At 40.8% G+C, this 27642-nt stretch overlaps 1 protein-coding gene across 3 annotated transcripts in view; it reads left to right on the top strand.

The window, feature by feature from the left end:
* The window catches only part of MAD1L1 (mitotic arrest deficient 1 like 1), a 554397-nt gene that overhangs the window by 222612 nt on the left and 304143 nt on the right, over nt 1–27642 (top strand). For all 3 annotated transcript variants that reach the window (XM_077827951.1, XM_077827953.1, XM_077827952.1), the window contains exon 12: nt 26343–26483. In XM_077827951.1, coding sequence (XP_077684077.1) covers nt 26343–26483 — 141 coding nt within the window. The remainder of the gene's footprint in view (nt 1–26342; nt 26484–27642) is intronic.

The raw sequence follows: 27642 nt of genomic DNA on the forward strand, positions 1-27642 counted from the left end.
TGAATGAAGGGAGCTTTGATGTGGTCATAAAGTCTCCCAAAGTGATTTAGTCTTATCTCCCTTTGTCATCTCAGGGCTGGTCTTCAGTACCAGAAAGATCGATGCAGAAGGGGTTGATTTAGCGGGTCTAGTGAAGACCCGCTAAATCAACAGCAGAGCGCTCTCCAGTCAACCCCGGTACTCCAGCTCTCTGAGAAGAGTAAGGGAAGTTGACTGGAGAGTGTCTCCTGTCAATGCAGTGCAGTGAAGATACCGCCGTAAGTCAATCTAAGCAATGTCGATTCCAGCTATGTTATTCACATAGCTGGAGTAGCGTAACTTAAGTCGACTTACTCAAGTAGTGAAAACAAGCCCTCAGAGTCTCTGAACTGATGTTTTTGTATTTGTGGCTTTAAGTGATTTTATGTTGATTGTGGAGGCTTTATGAATCATTTAGATTGGACGTTAAGGAATCCTGTTAGAGGTGTTTCAAATTAGCCTATTATTAACACTTGGTCTCTCAAAGTCCCTCTTGGAACGTTGGTAGGATGAAGTTGTATTAGCGAATGATATCACTAAGTCACCGAATAGTTGATTAGGCTACGTTTATCCTAAGGCACTTGGAGAGGAAAGGCATTTTATTAAGTTACACTGATGGCATTTTGTAAATGGAAGTAGAGGAGCCAAAAATATCATCAGGTATGTTACTTCCTTTCAAAGTTGAATTTCCCCTGAGTTGAGAATAATAACAAAAATTTAGCTCTGATATAAATGCCAACACACACAGCATTGGAATCCTCTGCATCTACAGATCTGAACATATAGCATTGTGAAGGTTTTTATGTGTGCAGGTATTGCTGTGTTAATGGACACTCTATTTATCCTTTTATTTGTCCTCATGAGACCTCAGGTTGTTGCAAACTAGAAGATTCTCTCATCTTGGCTAGCAAATGATAAATTAACTGTTCTCTGCATTGGTCTCCTGGTGGATTTAGTGTTAGAAGCTAGATCTCTTGGATGCTAAGAAAGTTTTGCTTCCTCTGCCTGTTTTGTTGTGTGAAAAAGGAGATTTCACTTTCACCATTAATTCAGTTCTGGCATTTACCAGATTTCTCCATCATGTCACTCATGGGGCCGGAAGTTTATTCTGCTCTCTGGTGCAATGGTAGTTTTTCCTTTTGCCCATTTATTCTTGTTTTAATACAGCTTCCTGATTCAGCGATTACACCAGACCTGACTCGTTTTACTTTTCCACTCCTGGGCACAACTTGAACAGACGCCACAGGTTATTCTAGATTACATGGTGGATCCTTTGATGTGTACTGACTTCCGCTTGGTATGAGAGCAAAACAGACAAATCCATTGTAACTTGTGACAAAATAAGCTTTTGAACTTTTTTACTCCAGTCTCCATTGCTGTGTAGCTATGCTGAAAGCACACAGAAGTAAACAATTATTAGGAGTGTTTATAATTTTACAATAAGATATTAATTAAAAGAAGGCTCCCATAGGCTTTGTTTTTGCACATTTAATCATCATAATCTCTCAGACATATAAAAACTATGCATTTCTCAACTAATGTTTTCCCTTTTTCCTTCTGGTAAACTAACTTTTTTCCTGATTCTTTTTTAATGAAGCTTGACCTTGGTATTGTTTTGCTTTTTGTGTGATGGTTTAAGCACAACACCCTTGATGTCCGCATAATTTTGAGGAAAGATTTTTTTGGTCTATAGCTGCAGAACCAGTGGAGGGAGAACAAAAGAAAATATTGTCTTTTGTCTAGATGAATTAGCTAGTGCTTGCATGCCTCTTTGAAAATGGAAGGTGCTCTCTAAATGCTGAGTAACATTATTGTTAGGTCCTGCATATAGTATTTTGTGGGGTTTAATGACAATGGATTCTTTTATGCAGTATTTAAAATCGGGAGGACTATGTAGTGTCTTTTTAATGAAGGTTGAAGAGTCTCTCATTTCTATGGAGTGGTAGGAAAAGGTCCAATGATCTTTATTGCGTGTTCATTGTTTTTCCTGATTTATACCTGGTAACCCTTTGGATATTGCAGAATTAGAGGAGGGTTGACCAAAGGGCAGTAGTAATCATTAAGGGTCTGGAAAAACTCATATGAAGAGAGATTACAAAGATTGGGACTGTTTGCTTTAGTAAGGAGTCGAATAAGAGAGGACATCATGAAAGTATATAAAAATACTGACTGATCTAGAGAAAATAGATGAGGAGCTTCTGTTCTCCATGTCTCAAAACACAAGAACAAGGGGACCGTTCAGTGAAACTTGTAGGTAGGTGGCAAATTCAAAACTGATAAAAGGAAATACTTTTTCACTCAGTGTATAGACTGTGGAACTCATTGCTACAGGAAGTCTGGAAGGTCAAGAATTTATCAAGATTGAAAAAGTGTTCGGACATTTATATGGATAAAAAGACTATTCAGAGTTGTTAGTAATGATAAAAATTTTGGAATGGCTGTTAAACCTTCCTCTTAGGGGTTAAGTCAATCTCTAACTATTACAGATGAGGATGAACCCATGTGGGGGCAGATAATACCACATCTGCCTTTTGCGAGGTTCTTACTTCTTCCTCTGAAACATCTGGTATTGGCTATTGTCAGAGACAGGATACTGGACTAGGTATACCACAAGTCTGATTTCAGCATGGCAGTTCCATTCCTAGTTAATGGCCCACAGTTAAGTTCATTACTGGAATAGAATGCTTATACTGGCAAATGTCTGTCCTACTGTAAAACTGGCAGGCTTGTTTTGATTACATGCAGAAGGCCATTTCAGTAGTGCTACTTAAGGGGCAGGGGCCCAGAGCAGTCACGCTTCATACCTTTCACTTTGCTGTCTATTTGAAAGCAAGCCCTGAGGTTCACTATTGATTAATTTAATAAGATCCATAGTGCTGGTGCTGAGTGAACTCTGCTTTAGGGTGAAACAATAAGAAACTGCTCTTAAAGGAGATTGAGAAGGAGAATATTCAGACTTGCTCAGTCCTACTTAATTTTTAACCCTTTTCAGTGCTGCATTTGGTTATTTAGATACTCATTTACAGGTTCAAAGTATAAACTTTTAAACATTTAACCTACTAAAGTAATGTGGAATTATATATGTCATAATATTTTAGTTGTAACTGAATTTTAAATGTGAAACAATAGCTCTTGGGTTACCCCAAATAACTCACGGATATCATTCTTCAACAGTCCCTGATAGGTCTTGGGGGTGCATATGAAGTTAAGTGGCACAATGTTGCTACTGTCATTCCCAGGAGAGTACATTTGGATCAGTTTCTTTAGTCCTGTAAATGGCATGTGTGCATTAGTGTGATGATGCATTGATCTTTCAGGCTTCATTGTCATCACTGCCACCTCCTACTTATAATAGCACTTCACATTTTCAAAGCAATGAATGGGAGCACTAGAGCAAATCAGCTACTGGCATTTTTACCCCCTTGCCATGTAACCCTGCTCAGACCAGATCTCCAGACAACCATTGTTTCAAAACACTAGCACTGGTGGAGTTGCTACAATAGTGAGGGAAAACTTCCACAAGGCTCAGTGTTGGCAGGTGTAAACACAGGTAAAAACCAATGCGCGGAGGGTAGAAAAAGCCGCTGTGTGGGTGCACTGGATCACCTGTCAGATAAAGTGAATCATAAGTCAGTTACACTAAATATTCTGTCTGTAGTGTAGATGGGGCTTTTCCTCTTATGGATAAATACATCCCTAATCTGCTGTCCTCTTGTGCCTAACAGTCTAGAACACAGCCCGTTTTCCTAGTCTATATACCACCTTGTGGTTGCCCATTGTTATGACTTGAAGCCATAGTCATCCAGTAGGAGAATGCCAAACGCCTCCCAGACATTTCCCTGCATAACATTCCATTTAGACTTAGAGAACATTTGTACAGTGGAGGAGATGAACTGCATTTGCTGAAGAAACTAAGTGCAGGGTCAGGGAGCAGTGTGTAATTTCCTAACTAGAATTATTTAAGGATAATGTAGATGTTTTGTGTGCAGTGACCTGAGAGATAATTTGTCATTTATAACTTGTCAAAATTCAGGTCTTTATTCAGATTACTGTGCATCTGTACAAATGGGGGTGAATGTGGTAAAATATTGTGAATTACATAATGGCATATCATTTAGTAGGATGAATGTTTTTAAAATGTACAATTTGAATCAGTGAATGAATGACTAACCTTAACTTTTTAACAAGGAACCTTTCTGTTGCTTAGTAGTTGTTGTATTCTGCCCACTTGAGATGCCCACCAGTTAGCACTGACTAGGGTCCAATCTGTTGTGATATGGAGAGCTTGGCAAGCCAAAGACAGGTCCATTTATGTGATGTCCAGGTAAATTATTTATTATTTGTTTTATGGTAGTGTCTCGAGGCTAGGGCTCTATTGTACTAGGCACTGTATAAATGTATAGCCAACACACAGTCCCCTCCAAACTAATGTATGGGGATTTTGCCCTCCAGTGTAGACTTTCGACTGCAGTCAGTTTCCTCCAGCATTCTAATCCAAAAATATTGTGTGAGAATATTTCATAAGCACCCTCTCCCCATACCCACTTAAATCCAACAATTCCCTGTTCTTTGGGACAATTAATTCTTAAGGGTAGAGATAGGGAATTTTCCTGACCTTATGGCTCTTCTATTTCCTTTAAGCACCTTTCAGCTGCATTTCAAAAAGCAAATGGCAACTTCTGAAGTTTGCCAAAGGAACCTGGGATACTGTCATTCTATAAATAAAGTATCCAGGTCTCCCCATGTGCGCATGGCCTTTGCTCAGAGGCTTCCTGTTTTACCAGAGTATTTAGTGCCAGCAGTTTTCCACGAAATATTGCTGATTTCATATTTTTTACTTTAAAAAAACCTCCTACAGGGTAAATGGAAAAATAAGGTTTCTGTATGTTTGTTTGGAGAGCATGGGAAGTGTAATTATAATTATGAACAGAGTGTGGTGTGAGATGAGCATTATCTGTGGTAGGCCAGGGGCTGTAGTCTGCTGGGATAAATAGCTGGTCTTGAGACATTGTACTCCTGGCTGGTGGTGATGTTTGAAGCATCAGTGCAAACCCTTATTTCCTTTGTCCTTTTCAAAAAGCCGCTGCTGCAGTATTTCTAGAATTGTTGAGACTTGGAAAAGGAATGGGAAATTATTTTAAAAAGCAACTTAACATTCTGTGTAGAGCTGAAGGGATAAACTTGTTCATCTGACTTACCAGTGCTCTTAAGATCTCTGCTATAAAAGACACAGTCTGGTGTTTCAGGTCTGCCTGTGTGTATAACCAAGCATACAAACATAAGAATGGCCAACTGGGTCAGACCAGTGTCCTGTATTCTAGCAGTGGCCAATGCCAGATGCTTCAAAGGGAATGACGAGAACAGGGCAATTATCAAGTGATCCATTCCCTATTGTCTAGTCCCAGTGTCTTGCAGTCAGAGGCTTAGGGACACCCAGAAGATGAGGTAGCGTCCCTGACCATCTTGGCTAATAGCCATTGATGGATCTATCCTCCATGAACAGATCTAATTCTTCTTTACACCCATGTATATCTTTAGGCTTCACAACATCCTCTGACCACGAGTTCTACAGGTTGACTGTGTTGTGTGAAGAAGTACTTCCTTTTGTTTGTTTTAAACCTGCAGTGTATTAATTTCATTGGGTAACCCCTGGTTCTTGTGTTATGTGAAAAGGTAAATAACACTTTTAGTCACTTTCTCCATACCAGTCATGATTTTATAGACCTCTATCCTATCCCAACTTAGTCATCCCTTTTCCAAGCTGAAGAGTCCCAGTCTTTTTAATATTTTCTCATATGGAAACTGTTCCATATCCTGAATCATTTTTGTTGCCCTTCTCTGTACCTTTTCAATTTCTAATCTATCTTTTTTGAGATGGAGTGACCACAACTGCATGCAGTATTTCAGCTGTGGGTGTACCATGGTTTTTTTTTATAATGGCATTATGATATTGTCTACTGTATTATCTATCCCTTTCCTAATGGTTCCTAACATTCTGTTAGCTTTTTTGACTGTCGCTACACATTGAGCAGATGTTTTCAGAGAACTATCCACAATGACTCCAAGACGTCTTTCTTGAGTGGTAACAGCTAATTTAGACCTCATCATTTTATCTGTATACATGGGATTATGTTTTCCAATATGTTTTTATCAACACTGAATTTCATCTGCTATTTTGTTGTCCAGTCAACCAGTTTTGTGAGATTCTTTTGTAATTCTTTGCAGTCTGCTTCAGACTTAATTATTTGAGTAATTTTATATCATCTGCAAACTTTGCCACCTCACTGTTTACCCCTTTTTCCTGATCATTCATGATGTGTTGAATAGTATTGGTTCTAGTACAGATCTTTGGGGGATCCTGCTATTTACCTCTCCGCATTCTGAAAACTGACCATTTATTCCTACTCTTTGTTTCCTATCTTTTAACCAGCTGTTGATCCATGAGAGGACCTTCCCTCTTATCCCATGACTGCTTATTTTGCTGAAGAGTTTTTGGTGAGGGACCTTGTGAAAGGCTTTCGGAAAGTCCAAGTACACTATATCCATTGGATCATGCTTGTCCACATATTTTTGACCCCCTCAAAGAATTATAATAGATTAGTGAGGCATGATTTCCCTTTACAAAAATCATGTTGACTATTCCCCAACAAATCATGTTCAGTATATGTCTGATAATTCTGTTCTTTCCTATAGTTTCAACCAATTTTCCTGGTACTGTAGTTAGGCATACCAGCCTGTAATTGCCAAGATCTCCTCTAGAGTCTTTGTTAAAAATTGGCAGCATATTAACAATCCTCCAGTCATCTGGTTCAGAGGATGGTTTAAGTGTAGGTTACATACTACAGTTAGTAGTACTGCAGTTTCACATTTGAGTTCCTTCAGAGGTCTTGGGTGAATATCATCTGGTCCTGGTGACTTATTAGAGTTCAATTTATTAATTTGTTTGAACACCTCCTCTGGTAACACCTCAATCTGGAGCACTTTTTCAGATTTGTCACCTAAAAAGAATGGCTCCCTCACATCCTCAACAGTGAAGACTGATGTAAAGAATTCATTGAGCTTCTCCATAATGGCCTTGTATTCCTTGAGTGCTTCTTTAGCACCTTGATCTTCCAGTGGCCACACTGATTGTTTTGCAGGCTGCCTGCTTCTGTTGCTTTTGATCTTAATTTTTGTGTGTTTTGCTAGTTACTCTTCAAATTCTTTTTTGGCCTGCCTAATTATACTTTCACACTTGATTTGCCAGAATTTATGCTCCTTTCTGTTTTTCTCAGTAGGATTTGACTTCCAATTTTTAAAGGATGCCTTTTTGCCTCTAACCACTGCTTTTACTCTGTTGTTTAGCCATGCTGGCATATTTTTGGTTCTCTTACTAATTATTTTAATTTGGGGTATACGTTTCATTTGAGTCTCTGTTTATGGTGTTTTTAAATCGTTTCCATGCAGCTTGCAGGCATTTGTCTTGTGATTGTTCCTTTTAATTTCCATTTAACTAGCTTCCTTCTTTGTGTAGTTCCCATTTCTGAAGTTAAATGCTACTGTGATCAGTTTCTTTGGTATCCCCTCCCCACCAAAGATGTTAAATTTAATTATATGATGTGTGCTGTTCAATTATATTCACCTGTTGGACAAGATCCTGTGCCCCACTTAAGACTAAATCAATAATTGCCTCTCCTCTTGTGAGTTCCAAGGACTAGCTGCTCCAAGAAGCAGTCATTAATGGAGTCTAGAAACTTTATCTCTGCATCCCATCCTGAGGTGACATGTACCCAGTCATTATGGGGAATAGTTGAAATCCTATTATTATTAAGTTTTCTGTTTTTATAGCCTCTCTAATCTCCCCAAGCATTTCACAGTCACCATCACCATCCTGGTGAGGTGGTCGGGAGTATATTCCTACTATTATTCAAACTTGGAATTTCTGTCGATAAAGATTCTGTGGTACAGTATGATTCATTTAAGATTTTTGATGTATTTGACTCTCTGATTTCGTTCATATACAGTGCCATTCCCCCACCAACATGACCTCCTCTGTCATTCTTATATATACTGTACCCTTGTATTACCATGTCCCATTGATTGTTATCATTCCACCAAGTTTCTATGATTTCTATTATATCAATATCCTAATTTAATACCAGGCACTCAAGTTCACCCATGGAAGTATTTAGACTTTCAGCATTTATATAAAAGCACTTATAAAATTTGTCACTCTTTAGTTGCCTGACTTCATGTGATGTAATTGAATGGGACTCTCTTTCATTTTACTGTTTCTCTCCATTTCCTGCCTGTGCTTTATCTCCTCTTTACTAGGATATAGAGAATCCCTGTTAATAGATCCTCCCCTGTGGAATGTCTCTGTCTGAACCTTGTACTCCCCCGCACCTGTTTATTTTCCCTCAGTCCACAGTTTATAAGTTCCTCTGTGGCCTTTTTACATGCCAGGAGTCTGGTTCCATTTTGGTTTAGGTGGAACCTCTCTTTCCTGTATAGGCTTCTCCTTCCCCAAAAGGTTCCCCAGTTGCTAATAAATGTAAAGCCTTCCTCCCTACACCATTATCTCGTCCATTCATTGAGACCCTGCAGTTCTGCCTGTCTAACTGGCCCTGTGTGTGGAAGTGGAAGCATTTCAGAGAACGTTACCATGAAGAAGTGTTGGAATTCCCTTCTTCTCCAGTGTCGATGCAGTCTTCAGCATGGAGCTTACTAGGTTGTTAGCTCATGTGTGGCCCCATCCACTTTTTATGGTAGCACCTGCTCAGAATCCAGCTGAGTTCATTTTCTTGATCTTCTGCCACTGAAGGTTGGTTAATGGTACTTAACCAGTTAAAACTATATGAAACTGGCTGTTGCAGGAGAGATTTAGAGGCCATCATAGGGGGAGGTTACTTGCTAGGCAAGAGTAAAAACCAGGAAAAGAGGGAATATGTAAGTGTGAGTTCAGCCTTTAGAAGCAGCTAGAGGAACAGAATTTAATGCAGCCTTGCAAAAATATACTTGTGTGAGCTGAGTAAGATATTTTTTGAATGCAAAAATAAAATATTAGTTTTCCTCATGTTTTCCATAAATATGGATGAGCAGATTTTGTGCCCAGGCAGGTAATATTTTCCTATGTGATTCCTCTTTGCTGTAATGGGAATCCAGTGAAAAGTTATGGGTGAAATATTATTTAAATTTCCTTTAGAATTGTTACTTTGTTATATAAACTGAGAATAGTGACTGGTAATTGTTTCAGCGTATAAGAGCGTGATTCTAGTCCAAGATGACTAATAGAGGTAGAAGTTAAATGAACAAAAACACAATAAAGTTATTTTATAAATGTGGGGACTAGAAAGCACAGCTAGTCACATTAAAATGCCTGTGAAATGAAAAGAAGCCAAAAGAGAGAGAAGGCCATACGTGATTTGATCAGATGGTATTGTTTACTGTACAGAATATAAATTGTATGACTTGTTGCCGTGTGTCATGTACACGTGCCATGGGCAACTTAAGGCTTTCAGAGTCTACGTACAACTTCTCTGGGTGACAGTCAGTGAATAGAGAATTTGTTAGAGAGAGAGAGAGAGACATTAAAACAGATGCAATGGGTTTACTCACCTGGTCAACTGCTGGGAGTGTAAGGTAAAGATGCTCCTCCAGTGACGAGGAGTCCGTGGGAGCAGAGGAGGGAAGAGGAGTAAAATAACAGTTGCCTGCACAGACATGGTTATAACAAAAATAAATCTGCAACTAGGGTTTTTGATTTCAAAAGGGCTGACTTTCAAAAATTAAGGAAATTAGTTAGGGAAGTGGGTTGGACTGAAGAACTTATGGATCTAAAGGCAGAGAAGGCCTGGGATTACTTTAAATCAAAGCTGCAGAAGCTATCGGAAGCCTGCATCCCAAGAAAGGGGAAAAAAATTCATAGGCAGGAGTTGTAGACCAAGCTGGATGAGCAAACATCTCAGAGAGGTGATTAAGAAAAAGCAGAAAGCATACAGGGAGTGGAAAATGGGAGGGATCAGCAAGGAAAGCTTACCTTATTGAGGTCAGAACATGTAGGGATAAAGTGAGACAGGTAAAAGTTAAGTAGAGTTGGACCTTGCAAAGGGAATTAAAACCAGTAGTAAAAGGTTCTATAGCCATATAAATAAGAAGAAAACAAAGAAAGAAGAAGTGGGGCCGCTAAACTCTGAGGATGGAGTGGAGGTCAATGATAATCTAGGCATGGCCCAATATCTAAACAAATACTTTGCCTCAGCCTTTAATAAGGCTAAAGAGGATCTTAGGGATAATGGTAGCATGACAGATGGGAATGAGGCTATGGAGGTAGATATTACCATATCTGAGGTAGAAGCGAAACTCGAACAGCTTAATGGGACTAAATCGGGCGGCCCAGATAATCTTCATCCAAGAATATTAAAGGAATTGGCACATGAAATTGCAAGCTCATTAGCAAGAATTTTTAATGAATCTGTAAACTCGGGTTGTACCATATGATTGGAGAATTGCTCACATAGTTCCTATTTTTAAGAAAGGAAAAAAAAGTGATCCGGGGAACTACAGGCCTGTTTGACATCTGTAGTATGCAAGGTCTTGGAAAAAATTCTGAAGGAGAAAGTAGTTAAGGACATTGAGATCAATGGTAAATGGGACAAAATACAACATGGTTTTACAAAAGGTAGATCATGCCAAACCAACCTGATCTCCTTCTTTGAGAAAGTAACAGATTTTTTAGACAAAGGAAGCACAGTGGATCTAATTTACCTAGATTTCAGTAAGGCGTTTGATACCGTGCCACATGGGGAATTATTAGTTAAATTGGAAATGATGGGGATCAATATGAAAATTGAAAGGTGGATAAGGAATTGGTTAACAGGAAGACTACAGCAGGTCCCACTGAAAGGTGAACTGTCAGGCTGGAGGGAAGTTACCAGTGGAGTTCCTCAGGGATCAGTTTTGGGACCAATCTTATTTAATATTTTTATTACTGACCTCGGCACAAAAAGTGGTAGTGCGCTAATAAAGTTTGCGGATAATACAAAGCTGGGAGGTATTGCCAATTTGGAGAAGGACCGGGAAATCATACAGGAAGATTTGGATGACCTTGTAAACTGGAGTAATAGTAATAGGATGAAATTTAATAGTGAGAAGTGTAAGGTTATGCATTTAGGGATTAATAACAAGAATTTTAGTAATAAGCTGGGGATGCATCAATTAGAAGTAACGGACTTTGGAGTATTGGTTGATCATAGGATGACTATGAACCGCCAATGTGATATGGCTGTGAAAAAAGCTAATGTAGTCTTGGGATGCATCAGGCAAGGTATTTCCAGTAGAGATCAGGAGGTTTTAGTACCGTTATACAAGGCATTGGTGAGACCTCACCTGGAATACTGTGTGCAGTTCTGGTCTCCCATGTTTAAGAAGGATGAATTCAAACTGGAACAGTTACAGAGAAGGGCTACTAGGATGATCCGAGGAATGGAAAACCTGTCTTATGAAAGGAGACTCAAGGAGCTTGGCTTGTTTAGCCTAACTAAAAGAGGGTTGAGGGGAAATATGATTGCTCTCTATAAATATATCAGAGGGATAAATACCAGAGAGGGAGAGGAATTATTTAAGCTCAGTACCAATGTGGACACAAGAACAAATGGATATAAACTGGTCACTGGGAAGTTTAGACTTGAAATTAGACGAAGGTTTCTAACCATCAGAGGAGTGAAGTTTTGGAATAGCCTTCCAAGGGAAGCAGTGGGGGCAAAAGACTTATCTGGCTTTAAGATTAGACTCTAAGTTTATGGAGGAGATGGTATGATGGGATAACATGATTTTGGTAATTAATTGATCTTTAAATATTCATGGTAAATAGGCCCAATGGCCTATGATAGGATGTTAGATGGGGTGGGATCTGAGTTACTACAGAAAATTCTTTCCTGGGTATCTGGCTGGTGAATCTTGCCCATAAGCTCAGGGTTTAGCTGATTGCCATATTTGGGGTCGGGAAGGAATTTTCCTCCAGGGCAGATTGGAAGAGGCCCTGGAGGTTTTTCGCCTTCCTCTGTAGCATGGGGCACGGGTCACTTGCTGGAGGATTCTCTGCTCCTTCAAGTCTTTAAACCACGATTTGAGGACTTCAATAGCACAGATATAGGTGAGAGGTTTTTCGCAGGAGTGGGTGGGTGAGATTCTGTGGCCTGCGTTGTGCAGGAGATTGGACTAGATGACCATAATGGTCCTTTCTGACCTTAGTATCTATGAATCAATGGATAATTCAGGTATTTAAATAAAATTATAAACAAAAAGCAACATTCAGATTACAGAGGCAAGCACCCAAAAGTTAGGAAAAAAGTCAGGAAATGCCAAAAATAAGGTTGTTTGCAGAGTCCTAGCCCAAGCTCCCAGTTCAAATCACCACCCCTCGGAGTCATGGCTCCAGACCCCATCTCCTTGCTCAGCCAGTGCTATTCTCCCGCCCCGAGCTCCCTGTCCGAGTCCCAGTCTCCCCCACAGGCCCCTTTTTCCAGGCTGCTTGCCCAGCTGGGCTCTTGTCTCCCACTCAGGTTCCTCATCTGATCTCAGTACCTCCACCCCAGTCCTAGTCTCTCCCTCTTTCTGTCCCACCAACCAAGCTCTTTGTCCCCTCTACATTTCTTTGTCTACACAGCCTGGGTACCAGCCAAGGGAGCATAGAGAGCACAGGCGGGACAGTCTCTCTACTCTCAGTTCCTGTGCTGGGTGCTACTGTGGCCCCTGGCAGTGTGGAAGAGCAGTTTCAGGGAAAGTCCTGCAGCTCTAGGCTTAGAGCATGCTCAATGCAGATAGAAGCATTGGAGAATTTTGCTGCCAAACTCTAGCAAGTTTTTACTGAGCATATGGGAAAAGAGATTTTTCAGTAAGCTTATAACTTGTCTAACTATGGGTATTTTTTCATGGGGATGGAAAAAGACACATCCTGGACACCAAGGCAACCCTTCTGCTAAATGTTGTAAGATTTATTTATTTTTAAATGTGGGCCAAACATATTTTCCCTCATCTCATTCTTGGAAAATGGAGAACCAGTTTTCTTGAAATATTCTTAGGAAAAAACAAACAAACCCAGCCTGAGACAGACACTTGGCATGGAAAATTTCAACCCAAACTGTTAGCTTGGTAAAGCTATAAGCAGCTGAAAACATGGTCTTATAATGGGAAGTGTTGTAAGAATAAGTGGCATTATGAGCTTCATCTATCGTTAGGTGTCCCAGACAGGACTGAGCCCATGTTGTGACTCAGGCATGGCAGCACCAAGCTCTGTCCCAAAGCTGGTGTTAATCCTTCCTTAATAACTATATGGTATGTTCCTTAGCTAGAAAACTGCTTCACTGAGAGATAGGCAGAAATGGCACAGGGTCAGAGAGAAGCAAGAATGTCAGTTGTGGTGTGGGAGGAGAACTTGGTGGTGGAATATATAATTTGTGGGAAAGTCTATCATGAGGATCCTCAGTTCACAGCTTGTCGGGAGAGACTGTGAACTGTTGAAGAACCCATCTGCTTGTCTTATCACCTGTCTTTCCCATCCAAGTTACAAATGGCTAAGGTCGACATGGGATAATAAAAGCACATATTCATTTGATTCTGAGAGAAGCATTGATTGCGTTGAATGAGACAGTATATTTCAGAGTTTCCATGTCAGGTTATACCATAGCCTCAGCCACTGAGAATAAGATTTTATTCTTCCAGGATTAAAAATCCAAGCACATAGTATATATGTGGAAGGATATATATGGGAAGCAAGAGTAATCTGGAAAAAAATTAAGCCCTCTAAGCTGCCCGGCGTCAGTTCAAGGGTAGAGAGAGCTGCTTGATATTTTTATTTTTATGGAGTTAGTCTGTTTTTTTTTAAATACTCTTTTAATTGAGGTTTCAGCTAGGGAGTCGATGATAAGTGTACACATGTGTGTCTGCCTTTCATTCTAATTTACAAAGTAGTGTGAAAATAGTCAGCCTCAGAGAAAACCGTTGAGGGTTGTCTGAGGAGGAAATTATTTGATGGTTTGTGACTAGAAACCTTTGGCTGAAAGATGACCAGCAAAACAGGTAGAGAAGGGTGAGGGAGAGGAGAGGCTTGTGCCTTTTCTGTAGTTGTTACTTTTATGGCTAAGGAAGGTTTGAAAGGTTTTTTTCAATTCTATTTTTGTTCGTTTTTACATTTAGAAACCTAGGTTTTGTCCACCCTGCAAGATGCTGTAGTGAAATGATGACATCACAAGAGAGTGAAAGCTGAGAAGGGAAAGAATTTTTAGTTGGACTGGTTACTTAAAACTTTGTTTTTTGTTAACACCAACTTAATGTACTGCTGGAAGGTGCTCAGATACTACAGTACTGAGTGCAGTACAAGAACCTGTATAGAATAGATTATGCTAGAATAGCACCCCAAAGATATCTGTCTGTCCAACCTAAATAAAAGGTAGGTTTTATGCTGTTTTTTATTGCAAAAACAGCAGCTTGTGAGTTCATTTATCCTCTATAACTTTGGCAATCTTTGGAAAACCAAGGTGGTACATCATAGGTGTCTGAAGCTGTCCCTGCTAACAGAGGAGAGACGTTGAGACTTTTAGGCCTTTTCTTCACTAGACTTATTTTCCTAAAATTCACTCCCTTAATTTGTCATAAAAGTTCAAAAATTTTGGCCAGTGTGTTGAATTATTTCACCCCAACTGACCTAACCACTTTACAATCACACTAAATACAATGAATAATAGATTAAACTCTTTTATAATATAACTTGTGAGCAATTGATGTGGTTCTTGCAGGGATGCTGTGTGACCGCAGATGGGGAGGTAGTAGTCTGTGAGATGGTCTGTCTATTAACATGCAGTCTGACCTACAAAAAGGTTTGAGAACCCTAGCCTAGCAGAAGCCATTCACTTTCTTTCCATCTTATGTTGCCTGCTGGGCCAGTTGTTTTGCAAGTTAATTGTTGTCTCCTCCCTCTTCCCCCAGGAGGAGTTTTACTTCTTGTATGCAAGATCTTTTTCCAGAAGAGTGAGTTATTAGATTTCCCTGGAAACACACATTTAGTAACATATTTGTATTTACTCCAGAATGAAATTTGCCATGTATTTCTATTAAATATTCTATTTTGCAGACAACTCAAATTGTCTTGCATATGCACATACTGCGGTAGTCAAAGGGCACCTATTACAATCTGTCCCAGTCTGTCACTATATAGGTCATCAGGCTGTTGTGAGAGGACGCTGTGTGCTTCCAAGGTAGTCTTATCACTGTTTCCAGCTGTGGAACTTAAGGGCACATTCCCAGACTCAGATCCTTGTCCGACACCCTTCCTTGGGACTTGGGGTGCCTCCATCCAGCTGCCACACACCCTGTAAACCAGTGTCTCAGACCTTCCAAGCCTCCCCCATACCCTCCCACCCCCCAGTTTCTTGCACATGCTCCCTAATTTGTGGACAGTTTGGAGACAATGTGGTAGAAAAACAAAGAATACAGACTTAGAAAAGGAGTTTTTCAATCAGTGTTTTTACTCTTAAAACGCTTGAGAGTTACAGATCTTTGAAATAACAAAACTCCTGGGATGCACCACTGAGAAGCTCCAGGGCCTCCCTTCCGTGTCATGCTTTCCTCTCTGTGGGCCCCTGTGTAGAAGAAACATTGTTCCATGGGGTGGAACAACCAGCAGTTGAGACACCATCAAAATTGATCGCTCCCGATTGCATTCTTGATGGCTTTTCAGTGATAGTCCTTCAAGGAAGTGTCCAATATCTTTGCTGGGCAGGGCAGCTGTCTAGAATGCAGTACAATAGGCTGCCCAACTGCCCTCAGGCAAATGTAGGGTTGTGTTTAACTCAATACAAAATAGAGTTCCTAATTTGATGCAGATGTATCCCACTCTGTTATATCATCTACTCCTGATGAATTGATGAGCCAAACTTTGCTGCTTATTGTACCATTACTTCTTCACATTTATGTTCGAAAGTATCTAACCTAAAGATTTAAGCTAAACCCCAATTCTTTGAAAAGTATGCCATATATGAAGCCATCCGTTTATATAAATATATATATATCCATCAAATATATTGAAAAGGATTTTGTTTACTTGACATTCTACCCACATTACTTCCATGGTGTTCGTTTTGTCTGGGCCAGGGAGATTTGGCTGTATTAAGCCCTATTGTGAATGGTGACTGTTGAGGCCTTGCTTCTTGTTTTGAAATTTCCTCTTGTTTTCGTTAATTGGACTTAGGAGTCTGAAAGGGCATTGGGGGGGAAAGAGCTTCAGTGGATTTCCTCATAATGAAAAAGTCTATTAACATTCTCTTTAAATCACCATTAATTAAGCAAGGCGAGTTTAACACTAGGAATGGGAATGTTTCCATACCATCAAAAAGGCACCAAGTAGAAAATATCATTACAATTCTACTTTCCAAAGCGACTCTTTCAGGCTCCAATCTGCACAGAAGCGATAGAGCAGGTGAACTGTGTGTTTGCTTTCGGATTAATATTTGAAGTTAATTCATGTGGAAATAAAGCGGATTTTACTGTGACTAGAATCTGTCATTAAAAAGCCATTATCAAAGCAGACCAGTACAATTCCTGCTCTTTTATTGCTAAAAACAAAACAAACTTTTCTTAAAAAACAAAAACACCCTCCCGGGGGGGGGGATATTTTCTCTTAGAGAATGGTAGAGAAGACTAAACAGAAAAGAACCTTGGTGAAGTGAGGCAGTTGAGAGATTTATTGATCAATAAAGCAGACAATTACAGCTTGTTTATAAAGGGAAAAAACCCCCTCAGCCCTGTGAGCAACACTGAAACTGTAATAATGATAGCTCTGGCATCCAGCTTGAAACTATAAAAGTCAATAGGAAGATATAGGATTTCAATAAAATTATGACACTAGATAAACTTTACCCCAGGAACAAATTTTCCCTAGGTATGTGACTGACTCCAGTTAGATTTGTAACTTTAATTTCTATCTTATTGATTTTTTTCCCTCTACAACTAATTAGAAAGTCAGTGGTGGATTCTGTATGTGTGTTTGGGGAGGAGTTAATAAGCACCAACAGGAATAGAGGAACACTCCAAAAATGAGTGGGTCAAATTGCTTTTTAAAAACATTTTTGTAAGCTGTTTTTTACTCCTTCCTTAGCTGCTTCTCCTGTTCAACCCAGGAGTCCCCTCTCACTCCTGTGTTTGTGTTCCTTGGAGACATGGGTTGGGCACTCAAGACACTCAGTGTTACTATATCAGTGGTATGAGATTCGTTAATAGAGAAGACTGTAGCTGTGTAGTTTATATGTTAGCAGCGTCTCTCTTCCTACAATCCACCTGTAGGAGGCAGAAGGATCTGCTAATAATATTGCAGTTCCTGGATCAGTGCTCTCTGGTGCCTACACTCTAATGGAAAGTGACCTTCCTTATCTTGAAGCCATTTCTCCTGGCAGCCAAGTTATGGATTCATGTAAGGAAAGAATTAAATGGGAGGAGCATGGAGAGAAAGTTGATCCTGAAGAGGGTATTCTGTGAAGATGTGATCCCGTAGGTGAATGTAACTGGTTTCCAAGGGACTGAGTCCAGTTCATGGTTGGGATTACAACACAGCTTTCCCTCCCATTTACTCTGCATACAGCAATGAGAGGACAAGAGGCTCTTGGGTGAATCTCTTATAATTAATCATTTCCCCTCCTGCTGGTCTCAGAAATCTCCTCTTTCAAACTTATTCACCAAGATGTTGCAGAGGAGAATGAAGAGGTACATGGAAGCAGCAGTTGCACAGAACAGGCCAGTTTCAGACCAGGATGAAGTAGAACAAATGAGCTATTTGTGTTATCAGAAAAGTACATGGAACATACCAGAACCTGCTACAACAAATTTATAGACTTCAAACACACTTTTGATAGCATTTGGCAAATGGGATTATGGCAAATTTTGACAATATATGGCATCCCCAAGAAATAGATCAAGTTGATAGAAAACATTTACAGGAAGTCCATGAATGTAATGAGAGTAGACAAGAAGCTGATGGCATGGTTCAGGAAAGCCACAAGAGTGAGTCAATGCATGCTATCACCAGATTTGTACAACCTGGTAGTGAAGGAGTAATGGCTATAGCACTGGGAGATGAAATGAGAGGAGTCATGTTATATGAGAGGATAGCAAATAACCTTATAGTTGCAGATATTGAATCATATAGTACTGACAAAGGAGGATTTACACAGAATAGCTTACAAGGTAGACTGGGAAAGCAGAAGATTTGGATTGAAGATCAGTACGGAGGAGACAACATTATGGCAATAGGAAGAGGTAAAGATCAAAGTTGGAGAGAAAGAACTAGAACAAGTGGAAAAATGTGTGTACCTTGGAGGATGAAGAATAGGAATTCTGTAGATGATGTAAACAGAATAGATTAGCCACTGCTGTATTCAGAAAACTTTGTAAGACCTGCGATGTTAAAGACATTTTGATAAAAATGAAAATCAGTGTATATGAAACAATTGTTGTTGCAACACTGCTATATGAGTCAGAATGTTGGAGTCTGAGGAAAGCTGGTAAACGAAAGATATTGATTGCAGAAATGAACTGGCTGAGGGGCATACTAAGCTTCAAGACTGGAGAAAAAAATGAAGTGATAAGAAAATGGCTAGGGCAAGAAATGATGCTGTTATAGAAGATTCAAGAAAGATGACTGGGATGGTTTTCGCAGATGTCCAGAATGGACCTGGAAAGGAAACCGTACCTGATGATTCACATCAGAGTGTGAGAAACTAGAAATAGAGGAAGACTGAGGATGCGATGGATAGACATGGTGAAAAATAACATTGAACAAAAAGGTTTAAAGATGAATGAAGTTGTGAAGCTAGCATAAGATACAAAGTGGTAGAACAGATTTCTTTCGGCCAGTTTGTCACTGCTGAGCTGATAGACAGGAATTGAAGAAGAATATGGTGGTTTAGAATCCTGTGCAAAGTCTGTGCACGTGTTATGTGTTACACCTATCACATGCCCCTGAAATGTAAATCCATATTGCCCTCACAGCTGGAGTTGTGGGAAAGAGTATGTTTAAGCTAGAGGACAATTTAGGAGGAGGGAGGAATGTCAGCACTGGTCCCAGAGGCTGGGCAGTTGGACAGTGAGATCTCCGCTCTCAGGAAGGGATTCTAGAAAGAGGATTTGCACCCCAAAAGTGTGCCAAGAGAGATCCTAAGCCAGTCACAATGCCTGGACTCTGTTCAGACTGCAGAAGCTTAAAATACATGAAAATTCAGCATTTGGATCACTTCCCAGCAGGCTGGTGAATGTCCAATAGGGGGAGTCAGCTAGACATGTGACGGGGTCATTATATTATTACCTCAATGGCATGGGAAAGCTAGTGCATGTTTCCCCGCATGCTCATCAGGTCAGGGAAATCTGGTTAGAGAGCAGAGTCAAAAAATGAGTACTGTCCACTGGAATAAATCAGAGAGCAAACACTTCTGATTGTGTGACGGCTAATCAGTCTTTATGTCAGTACAGTTTCTGGCTTCTCAACTGAGACTATCAACAATCTCTCTACAGCGAAACTGGGTTTTATTATCCAGCTATTCCTTGAACACGTGGAAAGGAGTGAGCTGGAGAAAGAGGAGAGTGAGCCATCCAGGACTAGAGCAGAGCAACAGGTTGATTGGAAACGCTCTGTTGAACATACCTGAGCTGTTGGCAGTGGTACGTTTTTAGCATGGGAATGTCTGTAGAACAAAATGATCTAATCAAAGAGCAGTCCCTGTGTACCATCTGCTGGTGACCCAAAATCCCTATTTACTTGGATCCCAGAGATGTCAGTTGTGATGATGGGTTTTGTGATGTGGACTTGTCCCCTCAGAACTGGACTAGCAGCACAAGCTTGTTTCATTCTATCCAACAATGGCTTAATGACCACCTCTGGTGATTCTCAACCAGGCTAGACATGAGCCAGTGGCTTAGAGGTGACAGGGTCCCGCTCTCATAGTCTTTGATCTGAGAAACCCAGTCGTCCTTAGGGAGAAGTAAACAGCCCATAAAATATTTTATTGAGTCAATTTTCTTAATCTAAGCATTCAGAGACACTCTAACATTTTTCCTGCCACAGAGTTAAAAAAACAAAGCCCACAATACATGGTTCTCAGGGAAGGTGTGGCTCCTTCTGACTAAGAGGAATGAGCCCAGGATAAGGCTGGAGTACATGCCACCCAAATTAGGGTCGTCTCCGCCTCTTTCTTTATTGATGAGGTAAGGTGGGTGATCCTGTGAGCATTGTTAGAATTTTGTTGTGAAATAGTAGGATTGGAGTGATTTACCCTGTTCAAAGGCTGTTGGGGCTCACAAAAATACCCGGAAGTGCAGTTTATGTATGTATGTATTTATTTTTTCGCTTTTGGAATGGACCACATTGCTCTGAATGTCAGGTATTTTAAACCAACTCTCTTGGCAGAGAATATCCCCCATAACAGGGGTTCTCAACCTTTTTCTTTCTGAGGCCCCCCCTCGACATGCTATAAAAACTCCATGGACCCCCTGTGCCACAACAACTGTTTTTTCTGCATATAAAAGCCAGGGCTGCCATTAGGGGGTAGCAAACAGGGCAGCTGCCTGGGGCCCCACACCACGGGGGGCCCCCATGAAGCGACATTGTTCAGGCTTCGACTTCAACCCCTCGGTGGACCTCCTGAAGCCTGCTCACGGCCCCCCAGGGTGCCCCGGACCCCTGATTGAGAACCACTGCCCTACAAGGCCTCTGAAACTACACCCTATGTAAAATGATAAAAGTTGAACAGTAGGCTATTCTGTGCTCAGTGTGTTGTTCAGGAACAAAATATAAACATCTCCAATGAAAGGTTGCTCATGTAAAACTGTGTTTGTCAAGTGCTGCCACCTCCCTTCTTGCTAAGAGTTAGAAGATAGTGTTTCTGTGTAAATAGGATCTCAATTCTTCTCCACGAGAGCTAACACCCTCCTGATAAACAGGATTTATCATATGCTAAACATGGAGCTTTCTGGGGGGGCCCGATAGTAGCCGTACATCACCAACATCAGACAACATATACTGCCTGCCTCTAAGATGCTGATGGAGAAAATAAATGGGAGTAGCAGTCTGAATGGCAATTCAAAATGTCAGGTATGTTTAACATGCAATTTCCATTTAGAGAGTGATATGCATATAGAGATTAGATGGGCAATAAGGTATTTGATCTCCTGTTAATTGCATCGAAGAATTTTGATGTTTGTCAAGTCTGAGAATTCAGCAGAGCCAAGCAAATAAGCGTGGTCCTCCTGGAATAAACCTGAGAGCAAAAATTCCTTGGGAATCCTCTGCACTGACTGTTACGTTGTTGTCAGTTCACCCTGACAACATAAAATCCTCTTGGTATAGCAGCAGGTTGTCAAGGTTCCTCCCCCACTCTGAACTCTAGGGTACAGATGTGGGGACCTGCGTGAAAAAACCTCCTAAGCTTATCTTTACCAGCTTAGGTCAAAACTTCCCCAAGGTACAAAATATTCCCCCTGTTGTCCTTGGACTGGCCGCTACCACCACCAAACTAATACTGGTTACTGGGGAAGAGCTGTTTGGACGCGTCTTTCCCCCCAAAATACTTCCCAAAACCCTGCGCCCCACTTCCTGGACAAGGTTTGGTAAAAAGCCTCACCAATTTGCCTAGGTGACTACAGACCCAGACCCTTGGATCTTAAGAACAATGAACAATCCTCCCAACACTTGCACCCCCCCTTTCCTGGGAAATGTTGGATAAAAAGCCTCACCAATTTGCATAGGTGACCACAGACCCAAACCCTTGGATCTGAGAACAATGAAAAAGCATTCAGTTTTTTACAAGAAGACTTTTAATAAAAAAATAGAAGTAAATAGAAATAAAGAAATCCCCCCTGTAAAATCAGGATGGTAGATATCTTACAGGGTAATTAGATTCAAAAACATAGAGAACCCCTCTAGGCAAAACCTTAAGTTACAAAAAAGATACACAGACAGAAATAGTTATTCTATTCAGCACAATTCTTTTCTCAGCCATTTAAAGAAATCATAATCTAACACATACCTAGCTAGATTACTTACTAAAAGTTCTAAGACTCCATTCCTGGTCTATCCCTGGCCAAGACCAGCATAAGACAGACACAGACCCTTTGTTTCTCTCCCTCCTCCCAGCTTTTGAAAGTATCTTGTCTCCTCATTGGTCATTTTGGTCAGGTGCCAGCGAGGTTACCTTTAGCTTCTTAACCCTTTACAGGTGAGAGGAGCTTTCCCCTGGCCAGGAGGGATTTCAAAGGGGTTTACCCTTCCCTTTATATTTATGACACAGGTATGGGCAAATTTTATCACAAAAATGCCAAAACGGTGTTAAAAATTCATTTAGCTTTACAGTTGTGCAGCTTGGACTCCAGACCTGGCCACTGTTGCGATTTTTAGTCTGAAGTTTTATATAAACAGGGTTGTCATGGACGTGGGCAATGTGAGCTTTTTCATAAAAGTGCCTCCCATCAGTGCCGCTGGCAGCAGGCGCTTCCTCAGTGCATTGGAAAATACCGGACAGGACCTCTGTGATGTGAACTTTCTCTCACAATGCCCTATAAATAGAGATAAATCTGCCAGAGTTTGCCAGCTTAAGAGTGCTGAAATGCTTCTTCTGTAGCCCACTCTGAATGCATCCGATGAAGTGAGCTGTAGCTCACGGAAGCTTATGCTCAAATAAATGTGTTAGTCTCTAAGGTGCCAGAAGTCCTCCTTTTCTTTTTGTGAATACAGACTAACACGGCTGCTACTCTGAAACCTGTCTCTAGGGAGGTATCCAGTCAAGAGTTATCAGCGTAGTTTACTTAAATGACAGAATCACAAAAGTGGTTCCCCCCCCCCCCCAAATGAAAAGGGCTACGTTTCCGAAATACTATATGTGATGCTAACAGCTCCACCCAGCAAGCCTGTATACCCGGGCTGTCTCCTGCTTCACTGTCCAAACGTCAAACACTTAAATACAGCGTGTGTGTCAGTGCGCATGGGGAGAGGGAGGGATGTACAAATTCAAGGTGTGAAAGGCAAGGTGGGGGATGCCAGCTGAAGATGCTGCAAAAATGTGTTCAAAACATTTAACATACTGAAAAGTCAGCTGAGATGGTTGAGGTTGGTTCAGCCTTGGGAAGGGACCGTGCTGGCCCAGGAGGAAGAGTACCATTACCAGCCACCCTTATCTGTAAAATATCTCCACAAATACAACAGAGAAATAGCAGTGCAGCAGGAGTTCCTCCTCCTTAGGAAAGCCCACCTGGAAACTTACCTTTTCTCAAGACAAACTGCCTTCACTTAAGGGAAAATGATGATGAAAAAGCTGTTTCTTGCCCAGCTATTCCAGAGTCAAGGGTTAGAACACATCAGAGAATTTACTGGGATGTACAAATTTGATCTTTGGATATGCTTACAGCTAAAGTTACAGTTGCAAGACTCTCATCCTCTCTCCTCTCCCTAGCTCTCTTGCCCTTGTTTTCCACTGCACAGCCTTCATCAGTGCCATAGTTGGACAGAACAGTGTTCTCTCTCCATTATATCAAGGACTGCCCAGCAGCCTTAGCACTGTTTCAACTGCAAAATCAAATGGAACCCCATCAAATTTAAACATCAAAGATATCCGTTGTCTGGGTCCTTTCCCAGAGGTCCCAGTCCATCTCTGCATTGAGAAAGCATCCACATTTAGAGATGATTCAATACTAGGACAAAGAGTGGCTCTTAAGAGACCAGACTTGGGTCCCATTCCACTGGTGAATGATGTACACTTCAGAACAGATCCACAGACATGTTTTAGTAGCTTCCTACATTGCTCAGCTGCCAAAGTGAGGATCGGAAAGTTTCTGTGGGATCAAGACTCCTTTCTGAGGGTCTGACTTCTTTGCCCCTAAAGGAATAGGGGACAAGAGGATGGGTCCTTGCCTGTCAAGGCTCGTCTCTGATTTCAAAAGCAAACAAGCTATGAGGGAATGTGTAATTTAAACCACAGTACAAGTTTTATTCAATAATTCTACTGATAATAAATCAAAACAGATAGAAGTTGTAACTGAAAACACTTGCTCCTGGTCCTTAGCTCTGGTCTGCATTTCTGAACACAAATACTGTAACAAAATCTATTCTCAGGTTCCCAACGAGTGGTCCGTAACCCCGTTTTCTCAATTCCTCTTCACCAGCACAACCCATTCAAATTTTCCCCTATTTTCTTAAGATCATGTTAGTCTAGCTTCACAACCCAGCAATCCCTCCACTGACTAGACAGTGGCACATTCCCTGCCTCACTGTCAATCTCTCAGATGGTTTCAATGTGGCCTCTCACCTCTTTGCAACACCTTGTGCTGTCCTGCTCGCCACAAGGCGAGAGGCGACATTGGCACCCACTGTGTACTGCACTTTGTATAGCTCTTTAAAATATTCTTTCCATCGGTTATTCATTGCTTGTTTGTCCTCAGTTATTTGCCTGAACATGTCTTTCATTGCTGACATCTTCAACTCATATGTCCCACTCTGTTCTGTTGTCTTGCAATATAACCTCTGTGTCACATTTCTTCTACATATTCTTCTGCTTCTTTGCATTGTTTGCTTATTCATTTGTTTCTGTCACTCTTTGCATTCTTTTTTTAACCTCTCTGGTCAACTTATTGTATTCAGCTCTTAGACTTGCATCTTGCTTTTTATTCTCCTTTAACTTTCTATGCTTGTCACTCAACTGCGGCACTTCATCCATTATCCACCTTGGTTTCTTTGTCTAAAACATCGTTGCCCTTTACTCAGTAGAATGAGAAATATACAGATGGATACACAAACAAACCCTACATGCATTTCCCTGCCTCAGTTTCCTCACCATTCAAGCATTTATTGGGCTGGGGTCTGGTTCCTCTGGGATAATCCAAGATCCTTCTGTTGCAACTCATGGCTTGATTTCTGAACCATAGAGTCTCTTTCTTCCTAGACCTTCTTTGGTCCCACAGCTAAACTGAGTCCCCTTGCTACAAAAAAATGTGTGTCTGTTCCCTTCTCGTGACCCAAACTTCCTGTGTCTCTCTCCTCCTAAGAGTCCTTTTAAAACCCCTACATTATCACCTCCATCTCTTTGGGAATTTTCTGCTCTCCAAATGCCCAATCCCTTGTTGAGGATTGGAGAAAACTGGTTCTCCTAGTTTTAGCAAACCTCCTTAACATACCCATTGTGTGGTCAGAGTACAGTCTTACATTAACTATGCTCCAGTTGTCCCTAGTCTGATGGATACTTGCTAAAAGGCCTGACAGCCATGTTGGATTCTACATTTACATAGAGACATTGAGTGTTACAACAATTTTCTTAATAACTTCATAGTCCCAACCAGATTTAATAAATTGTACATACAGTTTCCCCAAACAATCATAATCTCCACTGGGGGACTGCACGGGTTTGAACCCAGGTCCTTCAGTATCAAAGTGTGTGTCTAACATATAAACTGAAAGAACAGCTCTCTTAGCTGGGAACGGTAATAGTGAAAAATAAAATTGAGAACCTCCATATCTGTGTCCATTTTAAGCTTGTAGGGGCATGGTCCACTTCCAACTTTGTTTGCCTCATGCATTGTGGGTGCTTATGGAAATAAATAATTAATGTTTTCATTGTTCAGTGCTTTCCACTGGGGCCATTCTAGTAGCCATTCATTTTTTTCTTCAGCTGTGGATTAACCTACATTTTTAATGACCACATTATTGAGAAACCCTTCATAAAATGAGAATTTAATCCCTCCACTTGGAAGATAAAATACTCTTTCTCCATGTAATCCTATCCAAATCCTGTTTGGTGTGGTGGATTACACTAAACACATCTATGCTGTGAGAATAAAGTACTTGCTTTATATTTAAGGACTCTTCATTAGAAGACTTCCTCACTCATCTTTGACTTCACTGATGGCAGAATAAGGTTCCCTGATTTAGCTCCCATAACTCATTGCTATTTTCCCTGAACAGCCACTTTGAGGTGTGTCCAAGAAGCATCTTCTACTTGAGAGCTCTAATTTTATTTGTTCTTGGTATATACATGTAAAATGGCAAAAGTTATACTGTGTGCATGTTACCATCTAAAAGGGATGTTTGTGTTTATATACGTTTTCAACTCTCAGAGCAGTAGATTTTTATATCTCTCAATTTATGTGTGATATGTGTATACAAAAGAGGTAGTGGAAGAACTGGAAATAACTTTCCAACCAAAATAATGCTCTCCACCATGTTAAAAAATGTTAAATTTCATTGGGTATGTCAGTTTGAAGATGCAGGCTGCATGTATCCAGTGGAAAGTCTAACCAGTCTGTTTGTTTCTTCACTACAGGAGCGTGATGGAATGAGAGCAATTCTCGAGTCATACGACAGTGAGCTGACCCCATCGGAGCACTCTCCTCAGCTGAGTCGGCGCATGCATGAGGCAGAAGAAATAGTGCAGAAGGTGCATGTGCACAACGCTGAGATAGAGGTAACGATGAGGCCCTGTGCTCTAACCCCAGTATAGACGTAATCTATATAGCAGTGGGCCCCAGACTCTGTGGTCAGGAGCTACAGCAGGTGTTCTTTCCCATCTGGTTTCTCTGATTCTGTATACAGCGTGCTTGTGCATTTGGAGGGGGATGAAGCCGCCTGTTGTGGTCACATGCTGAGTTCACATGGTTCAGTTGCCTGTTGGGACCATTCGCAAATCCTTTGTTTAACTGGCATTCAGAGAAAACCATAAAGTCAAAGACCGAGTTTGCAAAATGCCTTTTGAAACAACTTTTTAATGAAAAGTTTTTAAGAGCAGGTGTGATTGGGCGTGGGCTCAAAGCACAACTTGCAAAATCTGCACCAATATTTATTCATTCCAATATGTATTTATACACACATAATAGAATTGTATTATCTCCTACCATTATTCATAAGAACGGCCTTACTGAGTCAGATCAAAGGTCCATCTAGCCCAGCTGTCTTCTGACAGTGGCCAATGCCAAGTGCCCCAGAGGGAATGAACAGAGCAGGTAATCATCAAGTGATCCATCCCCTGTCACCCATTCCCAGCTTCTGATATATTACCTGGTGCTTTACTGAGAGCTAGGATAGAGAGTGGATGTGTTACAGAACAGGAGACAATGGTTCTCATAAAAGGCCCACTAGGGTACAGTGGCTTTCATAAGAGCAGAAAGAGGAAAATGGAGTAGAGTTGAAATACTACAGGGAGGGAATTACAGGCATAAGGGGCGGCATAGAAGAAGGCACAAAGCATTAAACGAGGGCAGAGATGGGATTTATCTGTTCATGAATGGGAATGGTAAGAGATGGTAACAAAGAGGCAGACAATGGCAGAGCTCTTAGAGACTTGACAGGTTACGAGAAAGTCAAGGGAGATGTAGAGTTTGGATGCCTACAGAAATAGAAGTGAAGGCACCATGTATTTGGTGATTCTGTGGCAGCAGAATTTGTTGCACAGTTCATTCCTTGCTGAAGACTTCAGTTCCAGAATCTCATCCTCTCAGTTACAGTCACCTGGCACACCTTAAGTAGTACAGATGACAAAAGAGGATCTGTCTTTTGAACCACATGCATTATTTAATGCTAATGCCAATGAGCTGCACTCTTTAAAGGATTCTCAAGTCATTTTGAGA

This window comes from Eretmochelys imbricata, chromosome 10 (assembly GCF_965152235.1).
Source record: "Eretmochelys imbricata isolate rEreImb1 chromosome 10, rEreImb1.hap1, whole genome shotgun sequence".
Lineage (NCBI taxonomy): Eukaryota > Metazoa > Chordata > Testudines > Cheloniidae > Eretmochelys > Eretmochelys imbricata.